Source organism: Oryctolagus cuniculus, chromosome 4 (assembly GCF_051225735.1).
Source record: "Oryctolagus cuniculus isolate XC-2025 breed Fujian yellow rabbit chromosome 4, ASM5122573v1, whole genome shotgun sequence".
Lineage (NCBI taxonomy): Eukaryota > Metazoa > Chordata > Mammalia > Lagomorpha > Leporidae > Oryctolagus > Oryctolagus cuniculus.
In genome coordinates, this window is record NC_142870.1 from 70,311,741 (window position 1) to 70,335,480 (window position 23,740).

At 41.9% G+C, this 23,740-nt stretch overlaps 1 protein-coding gene across 45 annotated transcripts in view; it reads right to left on the reverse strand.

Moving 5' to 3' along the window:
• ZBTB20 (zinc finger and BTB domain containing 20) overlaps positions 1-23,740 on the reverse strand; it is an 873,240-nt gene that overhangs the window by 12,372 nt on the left and 837,128 nt on the right. For all 45 annotated transcript variants that reach the window (XM_070072132.2, XM_070072130.2, XM_070072148.2 and 42 more), the window contains one exon: positions 5,110-6,714. In XM_070072132.2, the coding sequence (XP_069928233.1) occupies positions 5,110-6,714 (1,605 nt within the window). The remainder of the gene's footprint in view (positions 1-5,109; positions 6,715-23,740) is intronic.

Genomic DNA, 23,740 nt, shown 5'->3' on the forward strand with positions numbered 1-23,740 from the left:
AAGTATCAAGCAAAATTCTTATGTTTACAGATGATACCGATAGCTAAAAACAGTCCCAATGGGGTGGCTGTTTGTATAATATGATTCAGAAAAAGGCCAAAGTATCCATCTTTTATTGGTGAAAAAAGCACAACTGTGAATATACAATATACAATATAAAGCATATTCAAAAAGTTCATGGAGAATGTGTGTTATGAATAAACTATACATGGATTCCAGAATCTTTTTTGCAATAAAAATAAGGTCATCTTTTAGTTCCATTTCCATGAACTTTTTGAGGTACCCTCATACATTCTCTAGCATATTTTTAAAAAAAGAGAGATAAAAAAGACATCTAAAAGTCTTGTAGAGAAAATAATGCATTTATGCATAAGTGTCTTGAATTAAGTTCTCCTGGAAGGCATGCTCACATTTTTGAACATTCATTTACTTACTCAACAAACATTTGCTAAACAACTACACATGATAGCCTATATTTATCTATATATTTTAAAAGCAAAATGTCTTAAGATAGGGTCATACAAGAAAGCTCCAACTGGATAGGGTTGACAAAATATATGACATCAAGTTAAGTTAGACTTTCAGATAAACAATGAGTAATTTTTATATGATAAATATTGCATGAGACATACTTACACTAAAAATACACTTGTTGTTTATCTGAAATCAAGTTTAACTAGTTGTCTTGTATATTTTGCTAAATCTGTCAACCCTATGTCTGAAGGTAAATAAATGGTCTAGATGCCATTCTGCCTATTCTGGTAATATGTGTGCTATTTGTTACATGGAGCAAGGTAAGCACAAACAGGATATTGTATCTGAAATATGATCAGATTTGTAGATAAAGTACTTAGAACATAAATATGCAAAGTCTATAAAAAATAAACACCATAAAAGATCTGCTTCATAAAATAAATGAGCAAACCCATGGAAATAGACTATGCATCCTTTTGCAAGTGGGTAGACATTACTAGAGAAGGATTTGACTCATTCACTGATCAAGTATTTATTGACTGCTTATTATGCAAAAGGTACTATGTTGGGTACACTGAATATGCTTATGCATATGTATGTCTATTAGGTGTGTGTCTATGTATGCATACATGTGTCTGTGTGTGTGTGTTTCTACTCTCAGAGCTTAATCCCAATGGGAAGGTATATCAATGCCCACATAATGATAACAGAAGCCCACGGTGCTAAATGCTAGTAATACTTTTGCCATAGTACCTGTGAAGTTTGGGAGACTCAGCTCACTGTTCATATTCAACAGATTAGCTTCTGAAATGTAATTCATCTGCCATACAACAAAGTTTATATCCATAACTCTGATTTACTTTTTCAAAACACACTGCTTCTTATTAATGTAATTTTAGAGAGTGATTATTATGTAATAAAAACAACCAGATGCTATCCTCCCCCTAATTTTCCAGGCTCAGCCCCGTCAGGGAGTGATCCTTAAGTGTAGCAGGAATTAGGGTTTGTTATACCACAGATTTCTGGATGCCATGAGGTTCTGATACAGAGACCCTGGTGAACAGGGGTTGAGCATACACAGGCGAGAATCTGCCTGTTTCCCATACAGGGATCACTCTGCTCTCCAGGCTCATCTTTCAATCTTTCCCTTTTGCTTGCCTTCCATATCCATGTTGACATCATGGTGTATCTTTTTTATCTCCTATGTCTTTCCCTTTACTTCCTTTCTTTTATTTTGACTTTTTTTTTTTTTTTTAATTTGGCAGGTGGAGTTACAGACAGTGAGAGAGACAGAGAGAAAGGTCTTCCTTCCGTTGGTTCACTCCCTAGATGGCTGCTGCGGCTGGCGCTGCACTGATCCGAAGCCAGGAGCCAGGTGCTTCCTCCTGGTCTCCCATGCGGGTGCAGGGCCCAAGCACTTGGGCCATCCTCCACTGCCCTCCCGGGCCACAGCAGAGAGCTGGCCTGGAAGAGGAGCAATCAGGACTAGAACCGGCGCCCATATGGAATACCGGTGCAACAGGTGGAGGATGAACCAAGTGGGCCACAGCGCTGGCCGCTATTTTAACTTTTATATTTTCTTTTTTTGGGGGTGGGGGAGTATGTAGGAGCCCTGCATTGTTCCAAGACAAGATGGCTTGTGTTATTTTTTTTTCTCTAATTCTCTTGCTTTCAAACATGTCCCCAACTCTCAGTTTCTTTTCCTGCAACTTTCATGGAGCTTCAGTAAGTGCACATGAGACACTTCTAGAGGTGGTGAAGTCCTATCATGGTTTGTTTGGCAATGGACAGGGATTGATGAGAAGAGGGATTCTCTTTATTCCTATAAAATTCCCTAAGGAATGAAAAGAAAAAACTCTTATTATGAAAAAAGTTCAGGAGAAATCCAAGGAGTATCACATTGCTTTTAGCATTTGAATTCTGTAGAGGAGGGAAATATGTCCAAAGTGTATTATTCAGAGATGAGAGACAGACCAAAAACAAACAAACAAAAAAGTAAAATGAAAAAAGAAACCCAAAAAAAAAAACCGAAAACCAAAACAAATAAAATAAAAAAAAATCAAAAAAACAAAAAAGCAAAACTTAATGTCTCCCTAAAGGGGCTAAAGTAATAATGATTGTTGGTTTTTTTAAATTAAGTAATACTTTGACTTTTACGTTGAGCTCTCAATATGCTTCATATATTTACAGCTACCCAAAAAAGCAGGAAAATTATTATTCTCTTTCCTTAAAGTTATGTTAAGCAACCTTTCTTGGTGGGATTCTTTTTGGTTAGATAATGGGTAAGAATACCAAGTCCATCCTGACTCTTCCACGTCTTCCCTAGCATGTTCTACAATCTTCTCAAGTCAACATCTGGACTTCTTGTTTTGGACTTTTATCACTTTCAGAGTTCCTGGGGGAGAAGTGAGACCCCACTTTTTTTATGTTTTCCCAAGAAATTGGAGAGAACTTTGTTTAGATCCTGAATTACTTCTACATGTTCAAGCCATCTTGCCTTTTGAAAATCTAGACCAATTGTTCTTAAACATCATTAGGTGAGGTACTCTTTCAGTTATACCAAAGTCTTGAAAGACAGATGGCCTTTTCAAACTGTTCCTGCCAAAGAGTTCTGGAGTGTAAAGGAACAGTTTATTTTGAGTGAGATACTTGATTGATACATATATATGCAATATTAATTCTTTCCAGATGTAGCCATATTATACAATGCAAAAATCATCATAATTTACTTGAGGTCTGCACACTATACATCAATTCTTATTTATAAAATGAGTTGTTAATTAAAAAATTATCTTTTATTGTAGCTTTTGCATCTATGAAGTCCAGATACACAAACTTATTGCTGCTTTTCACATGGAAAAATCTAGGTATTTGGGGTAACCACAGAATCCTCTGGTGAATCCACTGGATAAATGTATTTATGCATCACAGAGATAATTTTAGGCGGTGCATTTCAAATTTCATGTTGCAAATTTAAGCCTTATCTCATGTGCAGTCCAATAGAGTGTGAATTTTATATCCAGTAGGTCCACTGGAAGTCAACTTTGGAAAAGGAGATGCTTCACAGATAATCTCTTTTTCACTTCTACTCTTTAATCTGATGGCTTATAAGATAGTTTTTGGAGGAGGAAAGGATATAAACTGTGACAGCACTTTATAAACCATAAGTTGCCACACAAGCACAAACATTACTATTTGATGAATTCATGTGCTAATGACGATAACCCTACACTATATAAAATTTCCTTCGATTGGTCTCATATCATTAGTGTATTCACATTTACCCCAAGTAAACGTAGTAATTTGCTACTACCTAATTTTCTTCCTAAATTCAGTAGTGAGTCACTATCTTTATTTGAAGGTATTTGAAAACTATAATCTTTAAGAGCAATTGATTTGTATAAAGGCACACACATTGATTTACACAATGCGCTGACTTTAGCTGAACTGCAAAGAAGGCAAAGCTCATCTTCAGTAAGGTTCTATTTCAGTTGTTCACTTCCATGCTGGGTGTCTACTTTCTATATCTGTTGCCTTCCTTCTCTTCCAGATCCCAAGTTAAACTTTCTGTTTTATGTTCCATCTCTTAGGTTCCTACTAGCTGATACAAGGTCTACTGAGATACAAGGTTGTTTTGAGCAATTCATTTGCTTTCATGTACCAGAATTTCAGTGAGTGACTTTTCCCTGGAGAATTACATGTCATTTAATGGGAGTATTCTGAAACAAGAGGTTTGTCAGGAAGTGCAACTCTCCTAAGAATTTCAAATATGATGATCACAAGTGTGATAGGTATTTTCTGGTACAAAAGAATTTATGTGAAATCATAATTATGTGTGCAGTCACTTATTTAGAGACTTACATATGGAGTTCTCATTATGGAACTGGGAAAAAGCATCATGGGAAAGTCAGGAGAGCTTAGCTCTGGAATCCTAGAGTCCAGGCCCACGTTGACCAATGTCCCTCTCTAAGCTCCCTGCAAAATGACCACATATTCTCTCCTTGAGTTACTTATCATTGCAGGGACTTGCACCCTTTAGAGGCAGTCTGTCCCACACAGGAGTAGCTGTGATTGTTAAGAACCGTTTTCATTTATTTAGTTGAAAGAATTTTCTTAGATCTAGTCATTGGTCCAGTTCTACCCTAAGAAGCCAAATGGAATAAACTTAAAGTTCCTTCCTCCCAATCATCCCAATAATGCTAATGACAGCTAGCGAGCTTATGTGATATGTAAGGGAACTGAAGTATAGAAGAGTTAAGCAATTCTTCCAGGGTGACAAGGTTTGGTAGAGGCCAAGCCTGTGTCCAAACCCAGGCAAAACAGCTGAAGAGCATTATGCAACCCTTGAACTACTTGCCTCTGGCTTTGTCAGATGCCCTGACTCTTTTCTTCTGTACCCCTTCTCCATAAAGGTTCATGTCATTTATGTCTGTCAGAGGAAGGTACATCTTTGCTATAAAGGGGGTGCAGCTGTGGCTTCTAGAATCATAATTACATTCATGGCTTTGGGGGAGGGGTCTCTTTAAACACCTGAACGAATGCTCCAAACCTTCCCTTCCACCTGCCGGTCCTGCCCTTCCCTCTCCACGTGCCCTTGCACCCTGCAGCCAGGCCTACAGCAGCGCCTGCACTCACCTGTGTGTACAAACATGTGCTTGACGTAGTTCTGTTTGGCGGTGAAAGTCTTGTTGCAGAGAGTGCACTCATAAGGCTTTTTTTCGCCTTGCCCGCTGGCTGTGCTGTGGCCGGCCGAAGAGGCCAGGGGCTGTGGCGCTGGCAGCTGTGCAGTAAAGGTAGACAGGCCGGGCTGGGACACTGTCACAAACTGGGTCTGCTGGCCTGCCAGAGGCTGTGGCAGGCTGAAGAGGAAAGGCTTGGGGCCGCTGCCCGCAGGCTGGGTCGTGAAGAGGGCCGGCAGGTAGGTGTTGCCAGCTGTGCCAATGACCTGTGTGTTGCTGGTCAAGGTCAGAGGCATCCTCAGGTTGCTGGTGAGGGTTTCTGTCTGGCGTAAGTAGAGCTGGGTGCTTGGCAATGGCTGCCCAATGGATGTGTTGACCGCAGGCTGTTGCAGGACGCTCTTGTCCGAGCTGTTACTGACTGTGATGACTGTGTTGTCCATCTCCACCTCGTTGCTTCTCTCCGGAGAGGAGGCCCCAGTTTCTAGCTGGTTCTGCTGTGGGCCGCCCTCGGCTGGGGCTTCGGTGGCCTGCTCGGGTTGGGCCGGCTCAGCCTGGCCATCCCGTGTGACTCCGGGCCCAAACTGCTGCTCTACGGAGTCGGGTTCGGTGCCAATGGAGGAGCTGACGCCCGAGTCGAAGCTTTCGCCTTTGGGCTCGCTTTCGGTGCCCTCGGCCTGGTCGGTGTCTTCTGTGCACTCTTCGGATTCGTTGCGCTCCAGGATCTGCACCCTTGGCTGCCCGTAGTAGTCATAGTCGTCCTCCATCTCCTGCTTGATGTGGATGTTGCCCACCAGGGTCTGGATGCGCACAGGCCGGGGCTGCTTGCGGCAGTGCGTGGTCTCGGGGGTGGTGGACAGGTAGCGCTCCATCTGCTGCGAGCGCTCGTGGATGCGGGTGATCCAGCTGGGGTCTTCCATGTGGTGGTCTCGGGGCAGGCCGAGCGCAGTCTCATGGTGGCTGACCACGGCACCGCTGTAGAAGGAGCGCTCGCCGCTGCCGTTCTGCATGGAGCAGGCATAGAGCGCCGAGTAGATCCTGTCCACACTGTGCTGCGGGTGGCTCTGCAGGTAGCCCGACTCCGTGTCGCTGCTCTGGCCCGAAGTGCCCGACTCGGGCGTGCCCCGAGGCGTGTCCTGGCCCGAGTCCTGGATCCCCGGGAACACATCGCCCACGTTCTGCGACACGATGCGAGTGCACTCATCGATGACGGTTTTGATCTGTAGGATGCTGGCGGCCGTGAGGATCTGCAGAGCTTCCGACTGCGAGACGCGCAGCACGCCGCTGTACATGAAGTCAATGAGCTTTTGCACCGACTGTACAGACACCACCGACGGGATCTCAATGTCGCTGTAACCCAGCAGCAGCTTGTCCTGGAAAAAGGGGCTGCCGGCCGCCAGCACGCAGCGGTGCGCGCGCAGCATGCTCCCGTGGATGCGCACCGTCACGTCACAGAAGTGGCCACGGTTGCGCTGCTCGTTGAGGGTCTCGAGCACGGAATTGCTGAAGTTGTGAAGGTTGATGCTGTGAATGCGCTCGGTCATCCCCTTGCAACTGATGTCACCTGCAGTTCGGCAAGGCAGACACAAAACAGGCACGGGTCAGAGCTGATTGGCTGCGCTCCTAAGGCCTAGGCGGCAGGTGAACAAAGCTCCTGGGGCCTAGAAGTGCCCCCCCTGCAGGGAGATGGACAGGCTGTCTGTACAAGCCATAGGTGGGAAGGCCTAGAGCGACAGGGTTCTGCATTTTGCTTCAATTACAGCCTCAAGGCCCCCACTATTTTGGGTGCTGAGACTCCCCCAGACCCTCAGCCCGGATGTCAGTTGAAGCAAAGCGGCCCAAAAGCCAAATGGGACATCTTCCTGCTATTCCTACAACTTCAGCAACAAACTGAAAGGCCCATGGCAGACTTGATGACATGGCTCACTCTTTCTCCATTTTAGATAGACCTAATAAGCCCTGGACCTTTGGGAAACTATATAATAGACAATCCTCATTATATTCATGGACAGCGACAACATTCATAGTTAACAAATAACACTCTTCCTTCTCCATTTAAATATTAGGTTCTTGAAAACTTACACCTTGTGAAAATTCTTGGAAAATTCAACCCAATCTAAGAGGCCTACCAAACAGCTGCCACTGTGGCTTCCAGATGAGGAACGGGCTGCAGAATCTAATAATCCCTAGCTGCAGGGGCACCGACCAGCACAGGCTTTCTGACTCTACCCATTCTTCCTGTCATCTCTGACAGACAACCTGTCTGAGCATGTGCCTGGGTTGCTGTACCCGCTATGGATGACTTTCTGGGCTTTCTGTGGTATAAGGAAAGATTGTCAGCAAGGTCAGCATTGGCAGTGCTGACTTGGAGAGACTAGGGTACGCTAGGGTAGCATATCAAGCACTCAGACTGGGCACTTGCAATGTGAAGGGCAGTGCTGCCAATGATTAGGATAGAGGGGAGATACGATCACCCTCAGTGAAAGGGTGCCCTTCGGGGTGTCCTCAACAGCTCCCAGGAGAAGCTGTGTGGAGACCGTGGATAGTCTGACCCATTGCCATTCCTCTACCTAAGACTGTGCAGACAATGGATAATGTTGGTAACATTTAGACCCAGAATTAGGAGGAAAATGATGCCTAGTCTTAGGGCTTTCCTATTTTCCCACCTCAGTGCCGGCATCCCATAGGGGCACCAGTTAAAGTCCCAGCTGCTCTACTTCCAATCCAGCTCTCTGCTATGGCCTGGGAAGGCAGTGGAGGATGGCTCAAGTCCTTGGGCCCCTGTTCCTGTCTTCCTGGCTTTGGATTGGTTCAGCTCTGGCCGTTGCGGCCATTTGGGGAGTGAAACAGCAGATGGAAGACCTCTCTCTCTTTCTCTGCCTCTGCCTCTCTGTAGCTCTGCCTTTCAAATAAATAAATAAATCTTTTAAAAAATTGTATTAGGCCATAGTTTCTTTCTTTTTCAATTATGTAAAACAAATTCTCTTTTTTTCTCAAGATTAAAGAATCATGGTTAATCTGCTGTAAGTGTCGTATTACACAGTATGGCGCCAGAAGAAGGCAGCGATTATTACCCAGGAAGGAATATTCCAGGCCAGGTCAGCTGACCACATTCCAAGTTCTTCCTGAGTCCCCCATGCCCATATGTCATGATAGTAATAAGAGTAAACATTATTTTAGAGCTCACCACATGTCAAGCACTGTTCTATCTAGTTTGCATATTTTTTTAAATTTAATCCTTATAGCAGCCAGAAGGTACAGGTAGTACAAGGGCATTTCAGAAAGTTCATTTCAAAAACGCATATTATGAAAAAGCTATGAATGGATTTCAACAATCTCTTGCACTAAAATAATTTCACCTTTTAATTCTGTTATCTACAAACTTTTTGAAGTACCCTCATATTATTATTCTCAGTTTACAGATGAGAAAACTGAGGCCAGGGAAATGAGGAAACTTGCTCAAGGCTACAGTTGCAGATGGTGTGAGAGCTGGCATTTGACCCCGGGCAGCCTGGATTTAGAATCCACCCTCTGACCACATGGCTATCTCATATGCTTAGGAGGTGTGGTCTTTAGGTGTTTGAGGAGCTGCTGTAGAGCTGTATGGAAATGTTTCTCCTGTACTTCCTCTAGCTGCTTCTATACCTTTCCATGACTTAGCATGGCTTTTGTGTCCTAGGCTTTGAGGCTTCAACATTGCCTCAGTCATCTAAATAAAAAACATATATAACTTTTAAATGGCCCAATGCAAGAAATAAAACAACTTGTCCTGGCAATAAAATGTAGTTTCCTAAACAGTGTCACAATTATAAATGTCTCTCTCATTTAAGAAAAACTGTCAGGGCCAGCACTGTGGTGTAGTGGATAAAGGTGCCACCTGCATGTTGTCATCCCATGTGGGTGCCAGTTTGAGTTCTGGCTGCTCCACTTCTAATCCAGCACCCTGCTAATGTGTCTGGGAAAGCAGCAGAGGATGGCCTGAGTCCCAGGGCTCCTGCACGCATGTGGGAGACCTAGAAGAAACTCCTGGCTCCTGAATTCAGACCAGCTCCGCTCTGGCTATTGTGGTCATTTGGGGAGTGAACTAGTAGATGGAAGATCTCTGTTTCTCTCATCTCTCTCTGTCTCTCCCTCTCTCTCTCTCTTTCTGGAACTCTGCATGTCAAATAAGTAAATTTTTTAAAAAATAAAGAAAATCCATAAGCACCTAAACTTGGCTATATCTATAATAAAATCACTGTCTCTGAGTAGAATAACTTTATTAAGACTTTTTTCCTGCACAGATGAAAACACTCTTTTCGCACACATTTGCTCATAGCATGAGTTATAGCTGTATCACTAGAGGGGATGTATATGATAGGGTTGTCTTCTCCCAGATAATCCTGGGAAGCGCTCTATCACAGTTATCATAATAACTGACACTACTGCATGGTTTTGCAGTGCATAAAACTCTTTCACATGAAACATTCTATTTATTCCTTACAACAATCTCTTAAGTTTTCATTTTCAGGGCAGGCCTTCTTTCTTATTCTTATTTGTGCTTAGACAAAGTTGAGGCTCTCAAAGTGTCTAAATTGCCTGCCCAAAGGTTAGTTAGCAAATGGAGGGGTGGAATTAGAACCTGTGAACTTTGGGATTAGAACCTGTGCCTCTTGATATTCTTTTCACTATGTAACACAGATCATTGAGGAATGAAACTTGATTTGCCAAAATATCTAGGATTATGCGAATTCTCAGGCAGTGAAAGTGATGATGGAGCTTGCTTTAGGAATGAGAAATGGTCAGCACGATAAACTGTCACTCTGTCACACCTGTTCACATTCATGCACACATGCACACAATTTCATGAGGAAAGTCCAAACTGCTTGTCCGACTGATCTGCATTGCAAACTTAGTTGACAGAAACAATCAGATTATCTGCTAGAGAGTCTGAGTTATGATGACTGCTGTGATGTTGTCACCGACTTCATTAAAAATCCCAGAGACATACTGAAACCAGCACACATATACAAACCTGACCTGACCAGCCCAGTGGGATTTTTATACACACAATTCTTAAACATCTCTCAGTGAGCAACTGCAAAAGGCTGAATGGTTTTTGCTGATGTGGGTACAGATGCAGTGGGGGACCCTGCCTCTCCATTGAAGCACGCCTCATTCCTCTAGCACACAATGCTGAGGCAATTCCTTTCCCAGGCTTTCTTTTATTTTTAACACTAATACAGTGGGAAAAAGTTTCTGCCACAGCAAGGCAAAGTCCAGTCTTTTGTGAACATGTCCTTTTCATCCAATGGGCATTAATGTATAGATTCCAATGGAATAAATCTGAAATACTCTACTGTAGAAGATTTGTCCCCTATTGAAAACAAATCTTGATTAGATGGTTATTCACGGACTGTATAGGAAGGAATGGTGTGAAAATGCTAACTCCATTCTTTCCTAGATTGGCACTGAATAGGCATTTGGGCTATTCAAAAAAAAAAAAAAAATCCCAACCCCAACCTTCTCAACTTCACAAAACCATGCAATTTTACATAGATTATGTGCATTTGAGGATGCCTTCCTAACCCCACCCCACCCCAAAATAAAATCCCACAGTTGTATGAACACAGAATTGGTAGCAAATGAAAAAGTGATAAAAAATAGTTCTCTCTTTATTTAAAATAATAACCTGTCTCCCTTTCCCCAGAGTGAAACAGAGTCAGCCTATGATGCATTCACTAGAAACATGCGGAGCTGTACCACCGACAGTGATCCGTATTCTGAGGGACTGTGTGCCATGAGGGAACAGTGTGGAAGGGGCCAAAGCAGGGTGTCTCCAAGGGGAAAATCTGCCCGGCGAAATAGGTGCATGAAGGCCTGGCTCCTTGTTTTGCAGGAACATTCCTTCTGCCTTTCCCTTAAGCTGCGGGGGGTCCCAGGATAAGACTTAGCATGAGAATAAAAAGCTGCCTGCTCACAAGAGAAAATGAACAAGAAAGGAAACAGCAGGCAATACAATCTCTTTTAATTAGGTGTGAAATCCAGTCAGGAGAGCAAAACGATATATAAAATGAGACTAGTGCAAAGCTAAGGTTCTGTAGAAGGGGGTGGGAATTTGAAGTCTCTTTGTGACTTGAGAGGAAACACCAGCTCTCAAATTAAACCTAATATGAATTTTGGTCCAATCAACAAGTCTAAGTCAAATGGTACAGCCAAAAACCCCTTGAGCATTCAATCTGGGGCACTAGGTTCAGATGAGGTAAGTGGGTCAGCACATGAAATGAGGCTAGGGGTGACCAGGCCTCCACACCCAGCCTCACACTTCATATTCTTCATAGCACATCTTGGTCCCCTTAGTGTGCTGAGCTCGAGTTTGTACATATCCGGAGATGAACAATAATCTTAAGTTATTACATGTTGGTTCCGCTTGCCAACGTGGTCACACTAGCAAAGACCTGGTTGTCTCTAGAGAAAGGAGGGATGTAATTTGATAACGCAGCTCCCATTATTTCCCAAATCCTCTGCCAGGGCCAAGACCTCAGTTACATGCATCAGATATAATCATAGAACATACCCTCTAAAATTAACTGCATTGCATGGTAGGTGGTCTAGAAATTTCTTGCTCTACCGTTTCACCACCCAGAGCAAACAACCCTGCACTATTCTATTGTCTCTCAGTGGCACCTTCAAAATCATTGGGAGGTGGCTAGGAGAACAAGGGAAACCATCTGTGCCACTGGACGGTGGCATGCAGAGCAAGATCTCCATTTACACTGGCTGCATACACCTAGAAGACCCCTGTCATTATCCTGAGTCATCCGCTTTGGGGAAGGGCAGTTCTTCAGTTTCACTTACCCATGCTTGGGTGAGATGGGTGTTTTGGGTCATCTCCCAGTGAGGGTTCTCCTCTGTCTTCAGGATTGTTTAAGCCCAGTGTGCACGAACCACAAGATTTCGGCATCTTATTTTAGTCATTGGTTAATAGAATTCTTCTTATTAAACATAAGTCAGTGGTTCAATTTTGGAAAATTTGACTTTCAAGGATATTTGCAGTACTACCAAGAAAGTAAGAGACTGCCTGACTGCTTTTATAGTCACTGTTAATTATTTTAGCTGGACAAAGAGTAAAATTACTAACTTGTTTAAGATGTTTACAACACCATTCTACTTATGATCTCAACATTATAGCTGGGTTTTATTATTTAAATTTTTATTCATTCATGGAAAATTTCTAGAGAATATTTTAAGCATTTAAAAGTCCTTAATTTTAGGGGGTATCTACAGCTATCGTGAATGTACATATTTACACATTCATTGGGATAAGGACATGAGCTTCCACTAGAATCTCAAAGAGGTCTGTGTTCTCCCAGATGAAGACTTGCGAGTTGAGATTCAAATATCTGTCTTTAAGTTGCTCTTAAAACTTTCCATAATCAAAGCCTCTGTAACTGATGCAACTTACATGATTACATCTGATGCATCATCACAGCTGTTGAACTGATGCTATTTTATATAATAAAAATAATCTTAGCCAACATGATAAAGGTTACTTTTCAGAAGAGAGTGATTTACAACAAAAGATGGAAAGGGAAGAGTAAGACATAGGTAATGAGGTGCTGACACGAGCTACAATCTGGAGGATTATGACAGAGCCATGTGGTTCACTTATTGACTATTGGAGCTAACACTATTCAGCAAGATTTGGTTTGGATCAAGTTTTAATCACGGTAGATCCTCTTTGACAATTAATACAAATCCATGCAAGAATTAGGAAATACCTTCTAACTTTTTTGATTGTTAAAAATGAGATAATGTGGTATAGTTTGAATAAAAAATAAATACAATTTCAACATGTGCTTGTAGTCCACTGGAAGCTCTGTAGTACCTCTGACAGGTAGCAGGCCTTTTTTTCTTTATTCCTCCCTTCCTCCCTTCCTTCCAGCTATTATATCCTTCAACTTTACCAAGCTTAAGGATGGAAGGAAAACATTTGCCCCATGATGCTCAGGCCTATCTCCAAATCTGGACTTTTCCTCTATTCCTGACTTCCTTTTTCTCTTTTTACCAAAAAGGAAGAAGTGTTCATTTTATCTGAAGTCAGAGAAGATAGTTATTTTACTAAAGGATTTTCAGGTCCAAAGGAAGAAATAATTCTAGGGAAGCCTTTCCACTTGGATCTAGAACTCTTTTTCCCTGGGTTATCCCAGGTTTTTGGTTTGTGCAATTTCTTTCTTTCTTTTCTTTCTTTCCCTCCCTCCCTCCCTGCCTCCCTCCCTCCCTCCCTCCTTTCCTTCCTTCCTTCCTTCTGATTTACTTATTAATTTGAAAGGAAGAGTTACAGAATGGCAGAGGCAGAGAGACAGAGAAAGGTCTGGTCTTCCATCCACTGTTTCACTCCTCAAATGAACACAACAGCTGGAGCTGGGCTGATCTAAAGCCAGGAGCCAACAGCTTCTTCCAGGTCTCCCACATGAGTGCAGGGACCCAAGGACTTGGACCATCTTCCACTGCTTTCCCAGGGCATAGCAGAGAGCTGGATTGGAAGAGGAATAGCCGGGACTTGAACTGATGACCATATGCGATGCTGGCACTGCAGACGGTGGCTTTACCCCCTACACCACAGTGCTGGCCCCAGTTTGTCCAATTTCAAGTTAAGTAGGCTGTGATCTCTAAGAAAGGATGAGGACATGACTGACCACACGTCTAAAATTCTAATTACAACTCACTTTTGGACAAATTTGGTTTGGGGATCACCTAAAATTTCAGCAACTCACTAGTGAAACATTCACTGAGTATACCTGGAAGGATTCTTAGATGAGTTAGAATTTAAAACAAGGGAAGAAACTTATCAAAAAGGACCTTTGATATTTAAAACATATAATCAATCAACTTCTTCCATATTTCAGTGCTCAGCAATATCAAACTGATAATTCATCACTATAATTATCCATAATTGATAATTCATAATTGATAATTTTCCCCTCTTGGTTCTGTTTATTAGGGAGCTCAGAATAAAAATTCAGGCTATGCTTTAGCAACTATGAAGGTCCTCATGGTATGCTTTGCTAGGTAAAAATTTCCTACCCTCATTCTACTGTCGATTCCTTATTTTACCTCCCATCTGATTTCTTTTTAATAGTTACATATAAATATATTCCCCACATATTTATTGGTAATTTAATATTCTTTTATACCAACTTAATCCCTTCAGTTATGAAGTGAGGGTGTAATCAAAGCAATTAATCAAAAGGTAATGAACATCAACTTTATGAAATACATTCTATACATAATTTAAAACTTCAGTTTGGGGTATTGTTAAGCTGCATACTCTATGAATGTCTATACCTTGAGTATCTGGTTCCATTGCAATAAAACTCTGAAATTTACTCTCTTATCATACAGCTTGTGAAAGCTGAGTGTTAACAAGGTGAACAAAGGCATTGGATGGATAATTGCACACAACATTCTGAAAGATACCTGGACTCTCATTCCAAAGTTGAAATGAAATGGCTTCTTGAGGAGGGAAGACTCGCTGAGACTAAGGAGAAAAGTCAATGAAACCTGGGGTTGATGCCTTTAAATCTTCTTTTATTGTAAACCTTTTGAGATACCTTTTAGGAGTTTTTTTCTTTTTTTTCTCTAAAGCTCTTCCCTTACAAATTTAGCTGCTGCCCTATTGTAACCTTTTTCTTTGTTCACTAAATCTGGGGAAGAAAAATACAGAGATGCTATACCTGTGGGTGGGATACAAAAATGAACAAAAAAGTCTACTTAAATTCAAAGTTACGCAGGTTGAACTCAGCTCTGGATAGGCCTTAAAGAAGGATTTATATATTCAAACGTATGGTTAATAAGTTAGGTCCTTTAATTTGCTTAAAATATAAATTTAAAAAAGTTATTACTGGAAACCATCATCGTCTTACTTACTCATCTGTTCTTTGATTTTTATATCAACAATTACTTATTTTACAAGAAAAAAAGATTTTCAACGTTTGTGAGCTTAGAGATCTGGTGCAGTTTTCAGAAATAGTATTCCTTTGGAAAAATGTCATCAACCAGAAATGAGTTAAAGTTAGGTAAGAAATTAATCTTATGACTTTGCGGGGGGGCAGTTCCGTTGTGGGGTTCAGCTGCCTCCTGCAGCGCAGCACCCCATATTGACACTGGTTTGAGATCCAACTGTCCCACTTCGATCTGGCTCCCTGCTAATTCACCTGGGAAAGCAGCAGAAGATGGCCCAAGTGCTTAGGCCACTGCATCCATATGGGAGACCTGGAAGAAGCTCCAGGCTCCTGGCTTCATACTGGCCTACCTCTGGCCGTTGTGGCCACGTGGGGAGTAAATCAGTAGATGGAAGATATTTCTCTCTCCCTCTTTTTCTCTCTTTGACTCTGGCTTTCAAATAAATAAAAAATAAAATCTTTAAAAAATATGTTTTGACTTTGGGGAAATTTTTATCTGGACTTCAATATGTGAGAAAAAAGAACCCCATGATATTATTTTTTAAAAAGTTTTCTGATTAAAATTGTCAAACCACAGAACCGCTTTAGCCCTCTGTTGCTGTAGTATTATGAAATTATTCAGAAGCTGGTGCTGTGGCATAGTGGGTAAAGCCACTGCCGGCAGTGCTGGCATCCCATATGGATACTGTATCAGGTCCTGGCTGTTCCACTTCCAATCCTGCTCTCTGCTACGGCCTTGAAAACAGTAGATGGCCCCTGTCCTTGGGCTCCTGCACTCGTGTGGGAGACTGGGAAGAAGCCCTGCTCCTGGCTCTGGATTGGCCCAGCTCCAGCTCTTGTGGCCATTTGGGGAGTGAACCTGCAGATAGAAGACCACCACCATCAGCACCCCCACCTCTCCCTCTCTGTAACTGCCTTTCAATGATAAATCTTGAAGAAGAAGAAGAAGAAGAAGAAGAAGAAGAAGAAGAAGAAGAAGAAGAAGAAGAAGAAGAAGAAGAAGGAAGAAGGAAGAAGGAAGAAGGAGAAGAGAAGAAGGAGAAGAGAAGAAGGAGAAGAAGGTTCATTCATGGTTAAATGTTCTTTTCACTTGGGTCTCCCTCCCCTCCACAGCCCAAAGTCACTTCTAAAACAACTGGTTTTCAAGCATAATTGTGTTTCTTGTCAAGAGGAAGTCATAGATTTTTCTATGGAGAGTATGGACTTGTGGAATGACAGATTGCTTTGGTGAAGAATGAAGGCCTTCTATCTGAAACAACAAGGAAAAGCCAAATGAAAAGGTAAATCTATTTTGCTGGAAGCACCAAGGAGACTTTTGTGGGCCAATTTAAGAGAGTTGCTGAAACTCATCTGCTCACCTAGGGCAATCTGTTACAAAACCAGGCATAGGAATCGCTTTAAAAACTAAGATGTATGTTCCTTTTGACTCATGATGAAATGAAGAAGATTCTAAACAGATATTGTCATATAGAATTCAAACCCTGGGAGACACTGGTATGTAAGAGAAGGAGAAGGCATACTTCATATTTTTTCTAAGCAACAGTAAGGTATTTTATTCCTCTTATATTCTTTCTATACTCCTATGTAAAATTTATTAGTTGTACATTATAGAGAAAAAGATATTTTGCTCTGTCCTCTGATGATCTGATTTCACATCACAGATTTGATTTCATTTGATTTTCTCAGTTTTCCCCAAAATAAAATCACTGTGTTAATCCAAGAGGCTGCTCATACTGCCATCCTGTATAAATGTGACATTCATTCTTAAGTCTTGTATGCTGAGTCTCTCCTGAGTTCTGAAACCATTGTGCTTTGTCACATTTTTTTCACCAAATCTTATGTGCCCTTCATGAACTTTGTTCAAAGCTCTTCCTCCTTAGTGAAGTGTTCTATGCTGACCAGAGTCCATTCTGGGTTCTCTTTTCTTGCTTTCTACTGGTTGGTGAGATAATAAACTGAGACATCAATCTTTGATTTGTTCCTACTGGATTAGTAAAGTATGGTAATAAAATTATCTCCCCCTTCCTCTACTTGTAGGTAAGAAAGGCCAGTCTTTGGATACACTCAGGAGCTCCTTGCCCAGGGGAGCTGTGGTTTCAGCGTCCATTAAGGCCTAAAAGAAGCTCCAAAACAAATGATTTTTTTTCCTAAAGTAGGTCCCCAGAAAGAGATTAATTTGGGCCCTTTCTGGGTGAAGAGTGGGAGGCTGGTGCTTGGAGTCAGACTGAGGTAGCTTTACAGGGGAAAGAAACAGATGGGGAAGCTGCCAAGGTTGTAGGTGTACAGGACTGCATTTGCAGTAACTGCTGTGCACACGTGTGGAGATGATCACAAAGTGGCACTGCCTGGAGAGCAACAGTGATCCTTCGGGGTCTGGGGCCCACGGTCAGTGAGTTGTTGAGGATCACTGTGAAGGGCAGCTGTAAACTCAAGTCACGTGGGGGAGCCTCGCAGTTGGAAGGACTAGGCCAGGGGTGGGGACATTCTGCCCATGGGCCATATAAGGCACACAAAATCATTTGGTCTGGCCCTGCCAAGGCAACCAACCACAGGAAAGGCTCACAATTCAATAAATCCACAGCAGGATAAATTTTAAGTTGACAATTTTGTGTGGCTTGCAAATAATGTTATAAATGCCCAAGTGACCCTTGGCAGAAAAAAGGTTTCCTACCCCTGGAACTGGGCTCAATGGCACCTTTGTGAGGTAGTCAATCACTGTCAAGGGACAGAGATCTGGCACTCTCCCTCGATTTCATGAATCTTGTTAAAGTTTCAGGAGCAGGAGTCCCAGGACTTGACTGCATTTCTTGCTAACTTGGTTGACAGGGGTCTTGGGTTTACTTTTTTATAGAACACTAAGGAAATTTTTCTTATACCTGAATGTTGAGGAATAAATCTGAACCACAGAATTGTCTCCATTCCTTTTCCTTTTTTGCTTGTCCTATTTCTATAAGACTCTCAGCCTCCTGAAGATTAGTCAGTGACCTTGTTATAACTGTAACTGTAACAACAAATATGTATATCTGGATCCTCATGATACCAGGCATATTTCCTTACAGTGCATAGGCCCTGTCAGAACAGTTGGTGGGGGAATGTCAATTGGTATAGCCATTGTGGAAGATGGTATGGAGATACCTCAGAAATCAGAATACAGACCTACCATATGATCCAGCCATCCTGGGAATGTACCTGAACCCAAAGAAATCAGCATATGAAAGAGTTATCTGTACCCCCATGTTTATTACAGCTTGATTCACAATAGCTAAGGTATGGAATCAATCCAAATATCCATCAACTGAAGACTGAATAATGAAATTATGGGATATGTACACAATGGAATACTACACGGAAGTAAAAAAAAAATGAAATCCTGTCATTTGCAACAAAATAGATGCAACTGAAAAACATTATACTTAGTGAAATAAGCCAGTCCGAAAAGGACAAATACCATATGTTCTCCTTGATCTGTGGTAACTAATAGAGCACCTAAAAGGCAATCTATAGAAGTGAAGTTGACATTTTGAGATGTGATAACTGAGCAGCCTTTGTCTTGACTGTTGAGGAACTTTTTTTTTTCATACTATTTGTTGAACTCTTTACTTAGTATAGAGTTAATCTTATGTGTATAAAGTTAATTGAAAATAAATCTTAGTGAAAAATAAGAATGGGAATAGGAGCAGGAGGAGAAAGAGGAATGGGAGTACGGGTGGGAGGGTGGGTATGATGGGAAGAATCACTATGCCCCTAAAGTTGCATTTGTGAAATGCATGAGGTTTGTATACCTTTAATAAAAGGATTCTGGGAAAAACAAAAGAACAGTTGGTGGGTCAACTCTGCATCTTCATGTTCATAATTAGAGGAAACCTCAGCATGCATCTGAGGATACTTTATAAACAGTATGTGGAAACATGGAGTTAAAAGGTCAGTTTATTTTGCTGCAAAAAGCTTTGAAATTCATGCATCATTTTTTCAAAATACACATATTACATAAACTTTTTGAATACCACTTGTATGTGTGGATTTCAGCATTTTTCTTTTCCAGCAAAATAATTTATCTTTTAATTTCATTTCCCCACAAGTCCCCTTGTATTTTTCCTGAAGTATGGCTGTGCATGCTGGTGCAGGGGGGTCTTTCCAATCCCTGAATTTCTGGATAATGCTCTCCTTCTTGTCCTATATTACCCCACCCCCTGTCATTAGCAAATAGCCAATGTTCTATTTTCAATTTGAATTTAAGGTCTAAGGCAATTGGTTTTTTATGTTTTCACCATTTCCCACAAACTACACTCATTTGTTTCTGATTGCTGTTATGCACTATACTGTTCCCATCCCTCTGATTCCATTTACCCCAATACAGAGCTCCACGGGTCTTCAAATGTGCTGAGAATTCAGACGAATCAAAAGCCAAGCCACACTTTGTAACCCAAAGTGAGAAAAGATGACCAAACTGCCATCATTCTTGCATAATTTGGGGAAGCTGAACCGCACGTGGCAACAGATGTTACAGAGATATTCATCAATCAGTGTGATAACGGGTATTTATATTTGTGTTGTCAGAATATTTTCACTCGGTGGCCACTGGGTGTCCTCATTTACAAAGTAAATATGCAATATTTAGTGCAGGTCACTAGAGACGTGGAAAGACACTGGTTTTCTCTTTGGCCTTTCACATACTGCATATCCATTTATTGCTGAACTCACAACCAGTTATATATTAGTACTGTTTAAAAACCTTCAGACAAAACTGTTAGAGTTTATAACCAAAAGTAACTTATTGAGGGTCCAGACATGAATTGAAAAGGCTGTGTCCTCAATAGAGGGACTGTGATCCAGCTATTTAGAATGAGCCCTTATTCATTTGAAAATTGGCATGGGATTTTGACTATCTGCCGAGAGAGGGAGAGGCAGAAGAGAAGAGCAGAGAAGGTCTTAATCTATTCTCGAAAGAAAAGAGAACACCAAATATCTCCTTGGGATATTTGTTAGATTCTGTTTTTATCTCAAGTTTTCTGAAAACCAATTAAAAATAATAATGAGAAAGATAAAATATGTCCTTTGCCTGGGAAACCTGAAATAATGTGAAAAGTGGTACAATAAGATGGGTCAGTTTAAGGATAATCAATTACTTCACATAAAGACGAGGAATGAATTTAACCCTTCTGACCAGTTAGCCCCCTGTTAAAGCTGCTTCAGCCTCACAGGGATGCTGTAGGGACAAATCCGACAGAAAGCGGAGGCACATGGGGCTACAGGAAGAGAAATGGCATGAGATGGATTTAATACATTACTAATTTTCTAATTGCGGTTGGGTCACAGTTGAGGCTAACTTGTCCCAGGCGGGAGACAACAGTGAAGGCCACAGCTCTTACAGACAACAAACATGTACTGTTTTTCCCACACCAAGGCACCGAGGGAGACACTGCTCAGCAGCCAGTGTGTGCTTCCTCCAGCGACTTTCCTGCTGTCTAGGACTGCCACTGCCTCTAAATTTATACTTCTATACATCTCTGATGAGAGTCTTTCCTTGCTCAAGGATTTCTGCCTCCCTACCTTGCAAATTTTTCAAACTTGAGATACAGAACTAGTATTGAATAAATAACAGTCATAAATTTGCCTTCAAATGTCATACTTAACCACCTAACTAACCTTTTGCAAGAGTAAAGTTGGACTACAATCATTTTTTTTTTTCACTAGTGTACATCCCCAGCTTAGTTATTATTCTCTGGCGTGTCATTTCGGTACATAAATTATCAGCATGATTGTGTGCCATAACCAACAATTCAAACAGATAATATCAGGGAAATGAGGAAGCTCCTTGAGCTATTCACTGCCTTCCAGTCTTATTGGCTTTGCTTAAAAGCCTTTTCTGTTTATAAGGACCACCCACCCATGCCTCTACTATGGCAATCTGTAACTCATAATCAGCAATTTAATCCGCAACAATGCACAATAGCCAGGTCACTTTCACCCTGAGATTGTATTAAAGGATCACAATGTACTGGGGAGTGTCTGGCAAAGTATCTAATTTCTTCTGAAGACTTTTCAGTTCCTGAGAATTAAGAGTATTTTCCCACTCTTCAATTGGTAGATTCAATTTTGAACCACTGTAACCTTGAACCCACATATCGTCAGAGCCTCCTGATGGTGTTTTACCCCAAGCCTTTCCTCCTTGGCTTGCCTCAGTTTGCTCTGATTTCACCGTTAGAACTTCTCGAGGCTCCGCAGCTGCACACCACACAGCACAGGTCTTATCTGATGTGCAGGCACCTGGTAGGGCCTCAGACACACTGGGATTTTGTTCTCCAAGCACAGGACTGAGGTTCTGAAACCTAGACAAAGCCGATCCTCAGCTCATTTTCAGTGCCTCTTCTCTTCCCTGCAGGCCTCCTCCTGACCACCTCAACATTACCTTAAGACCTATGAACTGACAGCAGAGGGCAACCGGACCCCAAAGCTGAGCACACGCAAAATCTTGCAATCCAGACTTCAAAGGCAGCCTTTCCATTCCTGAGACGGTGGGGACTTCCGGAGGCGAGAACTCAGCTCATTCATTCAATCCTCCATGCATTCAGCCAGGAATTTATTTTCTACACTTCCTTATCCTGTCCATCTAGCTGAGGGAGGGTGGGCATGAGGCAACTCTCTTGGGGCCCCTACCAAATGGAGGGCGCTAAGATTTTACACCAAGCTCTTGTTTCCCGGGGCCAGCACTCCCTGCTGCTGATCAAATCATGCCATTCCCACGAGAGCTCGGGAGCACTGCGTACAGGGGGTGAATTTCTCAAGAACAGTCTCCTTGCTAACTGCTAGTCACATGCTATATTCCCTAGGCGAAGATTAGACCTGGAAAAGGAGGCAGCGGGGAGCTGGGTGAGGGGCTGCAGGAGACGCCATCATGGGAGAGGCGGTGAGGAAACCTTGTCTTCTTGTTACAAGGTTTGCTGGAGCATTCGCCTAATCGTCTGTTTGAGCATCTTGAAAATAATGATCTATTTCCATGCTATCTATCAAGAACAGGCGCCAGATTATACTACAAAGTTGACCTTAACCCTGCCATATTGCTATTAGAATCAAAACATGTAGCAGCCCACATCCACCAGAAAGTGATTCTGTTCCCCCAGTATAAAAACTACAGGGTATCTGCTGCATGTTGCTTTGTAGATCTGTCGAAGGAAAACCCAAATAATCAGGTAAAAAGTTCAGGACCTGCATTTTCTCAAATATGCAAAATGCCCAGAGGTGCCCTCTACCTCTACTTTTGCTCAGTTCTCCCCACCACACTCACTCATTCCATGAGCTTTGCGACGGCTAAGCACTTTCCCGGATGCAAAGGATTCAGCAGTAGACATGATAACACAGGATTCCTGCCTTCACAAATGCTTCTGCCTGGCCCAAATAAGCAATTAATCATTAAATCTGCTAAAATGTTATTTGAGGAACAGGAATAATTCAAGCTTACCTGGTATTTCTTCAGAACCTTTCTCAAACATTTCTTGAATGTCCAGACCTCTTTCATAAGAAGCTCTGATTTTTAAGTCTCTCTCTTTCTGTTAGACTCACATTCAGTCCTCTCTTGGCTACAATGTTGAGAGTTCAGATTGCAATTGCTACCATTTTGGGGGCGGAGGCAGACTGTAACCCTGAGGATGGTTACTTTTCAAGCTACACATGTACTTTCTCTGTAAATATTGTACTGTCTAATTTGCGTCTTGGGATTCTGCTGATTAGCCCTCAACATGTGATTTGAAGAACACTGCATATGAGATGCAGAAATCATGACTCAGTCAGTTATTATTTTAAAGCTCTGACTCGGGATTTATACAGACTTGTGCACGGTCTTGTTTGGCTTTCGATCTGCAAGCATTACTAGGAGACATCTAGATCAAGTTCCATACCCACGTGTGCCTGGAATTCTATACTCAGCAGCAAAAGTGCTTAGGAGTTAAGAGAAGCAAATGTCCAAAATTGTCTCCACACTTTACGAAAAACTAAGAGGGCACTGCGGGACAGGAAAAGCTCACTCAGTACAATGAGCCAACAAGTCTCACTGAGTTTCTGAATACTACATTTTGTGCCCCAGCTACTACCAATGCTTGAGAATGGAAGAAGGGAAGTGAGCTGGGTGGTTAAGGGCAATCGTCCTCTGCAGTGAAACACATTTACTCTTCTAGCTTTACCTGCATTTTGAATTATTTCAAAATACTCTGAAGTCATCAGGCAGACAGTCTTTGAAAAAGAGAAAAGATGCATTTCTTTACTTGCATTTCTCTTCCAAAAGGCTCTCAGATGTGGCAGCACAGCAGTTTGCCCATTTTAAGGACCTGATGTTTTGTTCCCCTTGGGTACTGGGGCTCGAAAGTAGCTCCTCTAAGGGTGTGTGTAGGGGGTGCATACAGATTCTACAGCGCAACCTGAAATTGTGATAGTGCAAAATCCAATCCTCATAATGTTCAGTCAAGTACAGGTCTTATTGGTTAGAATGCATGGCAAGACAAGGAGGAATCTCACAATTAATACACTAGCATTAAATACCATAGTAGTAATACAATACTATTATTAATACAATAATTAATACTTAATACAAGTATTAATACAATAGTGCTAAACCTTCCCTATATGAGGAAGCAAATTTTCAGAAAGTCTTTT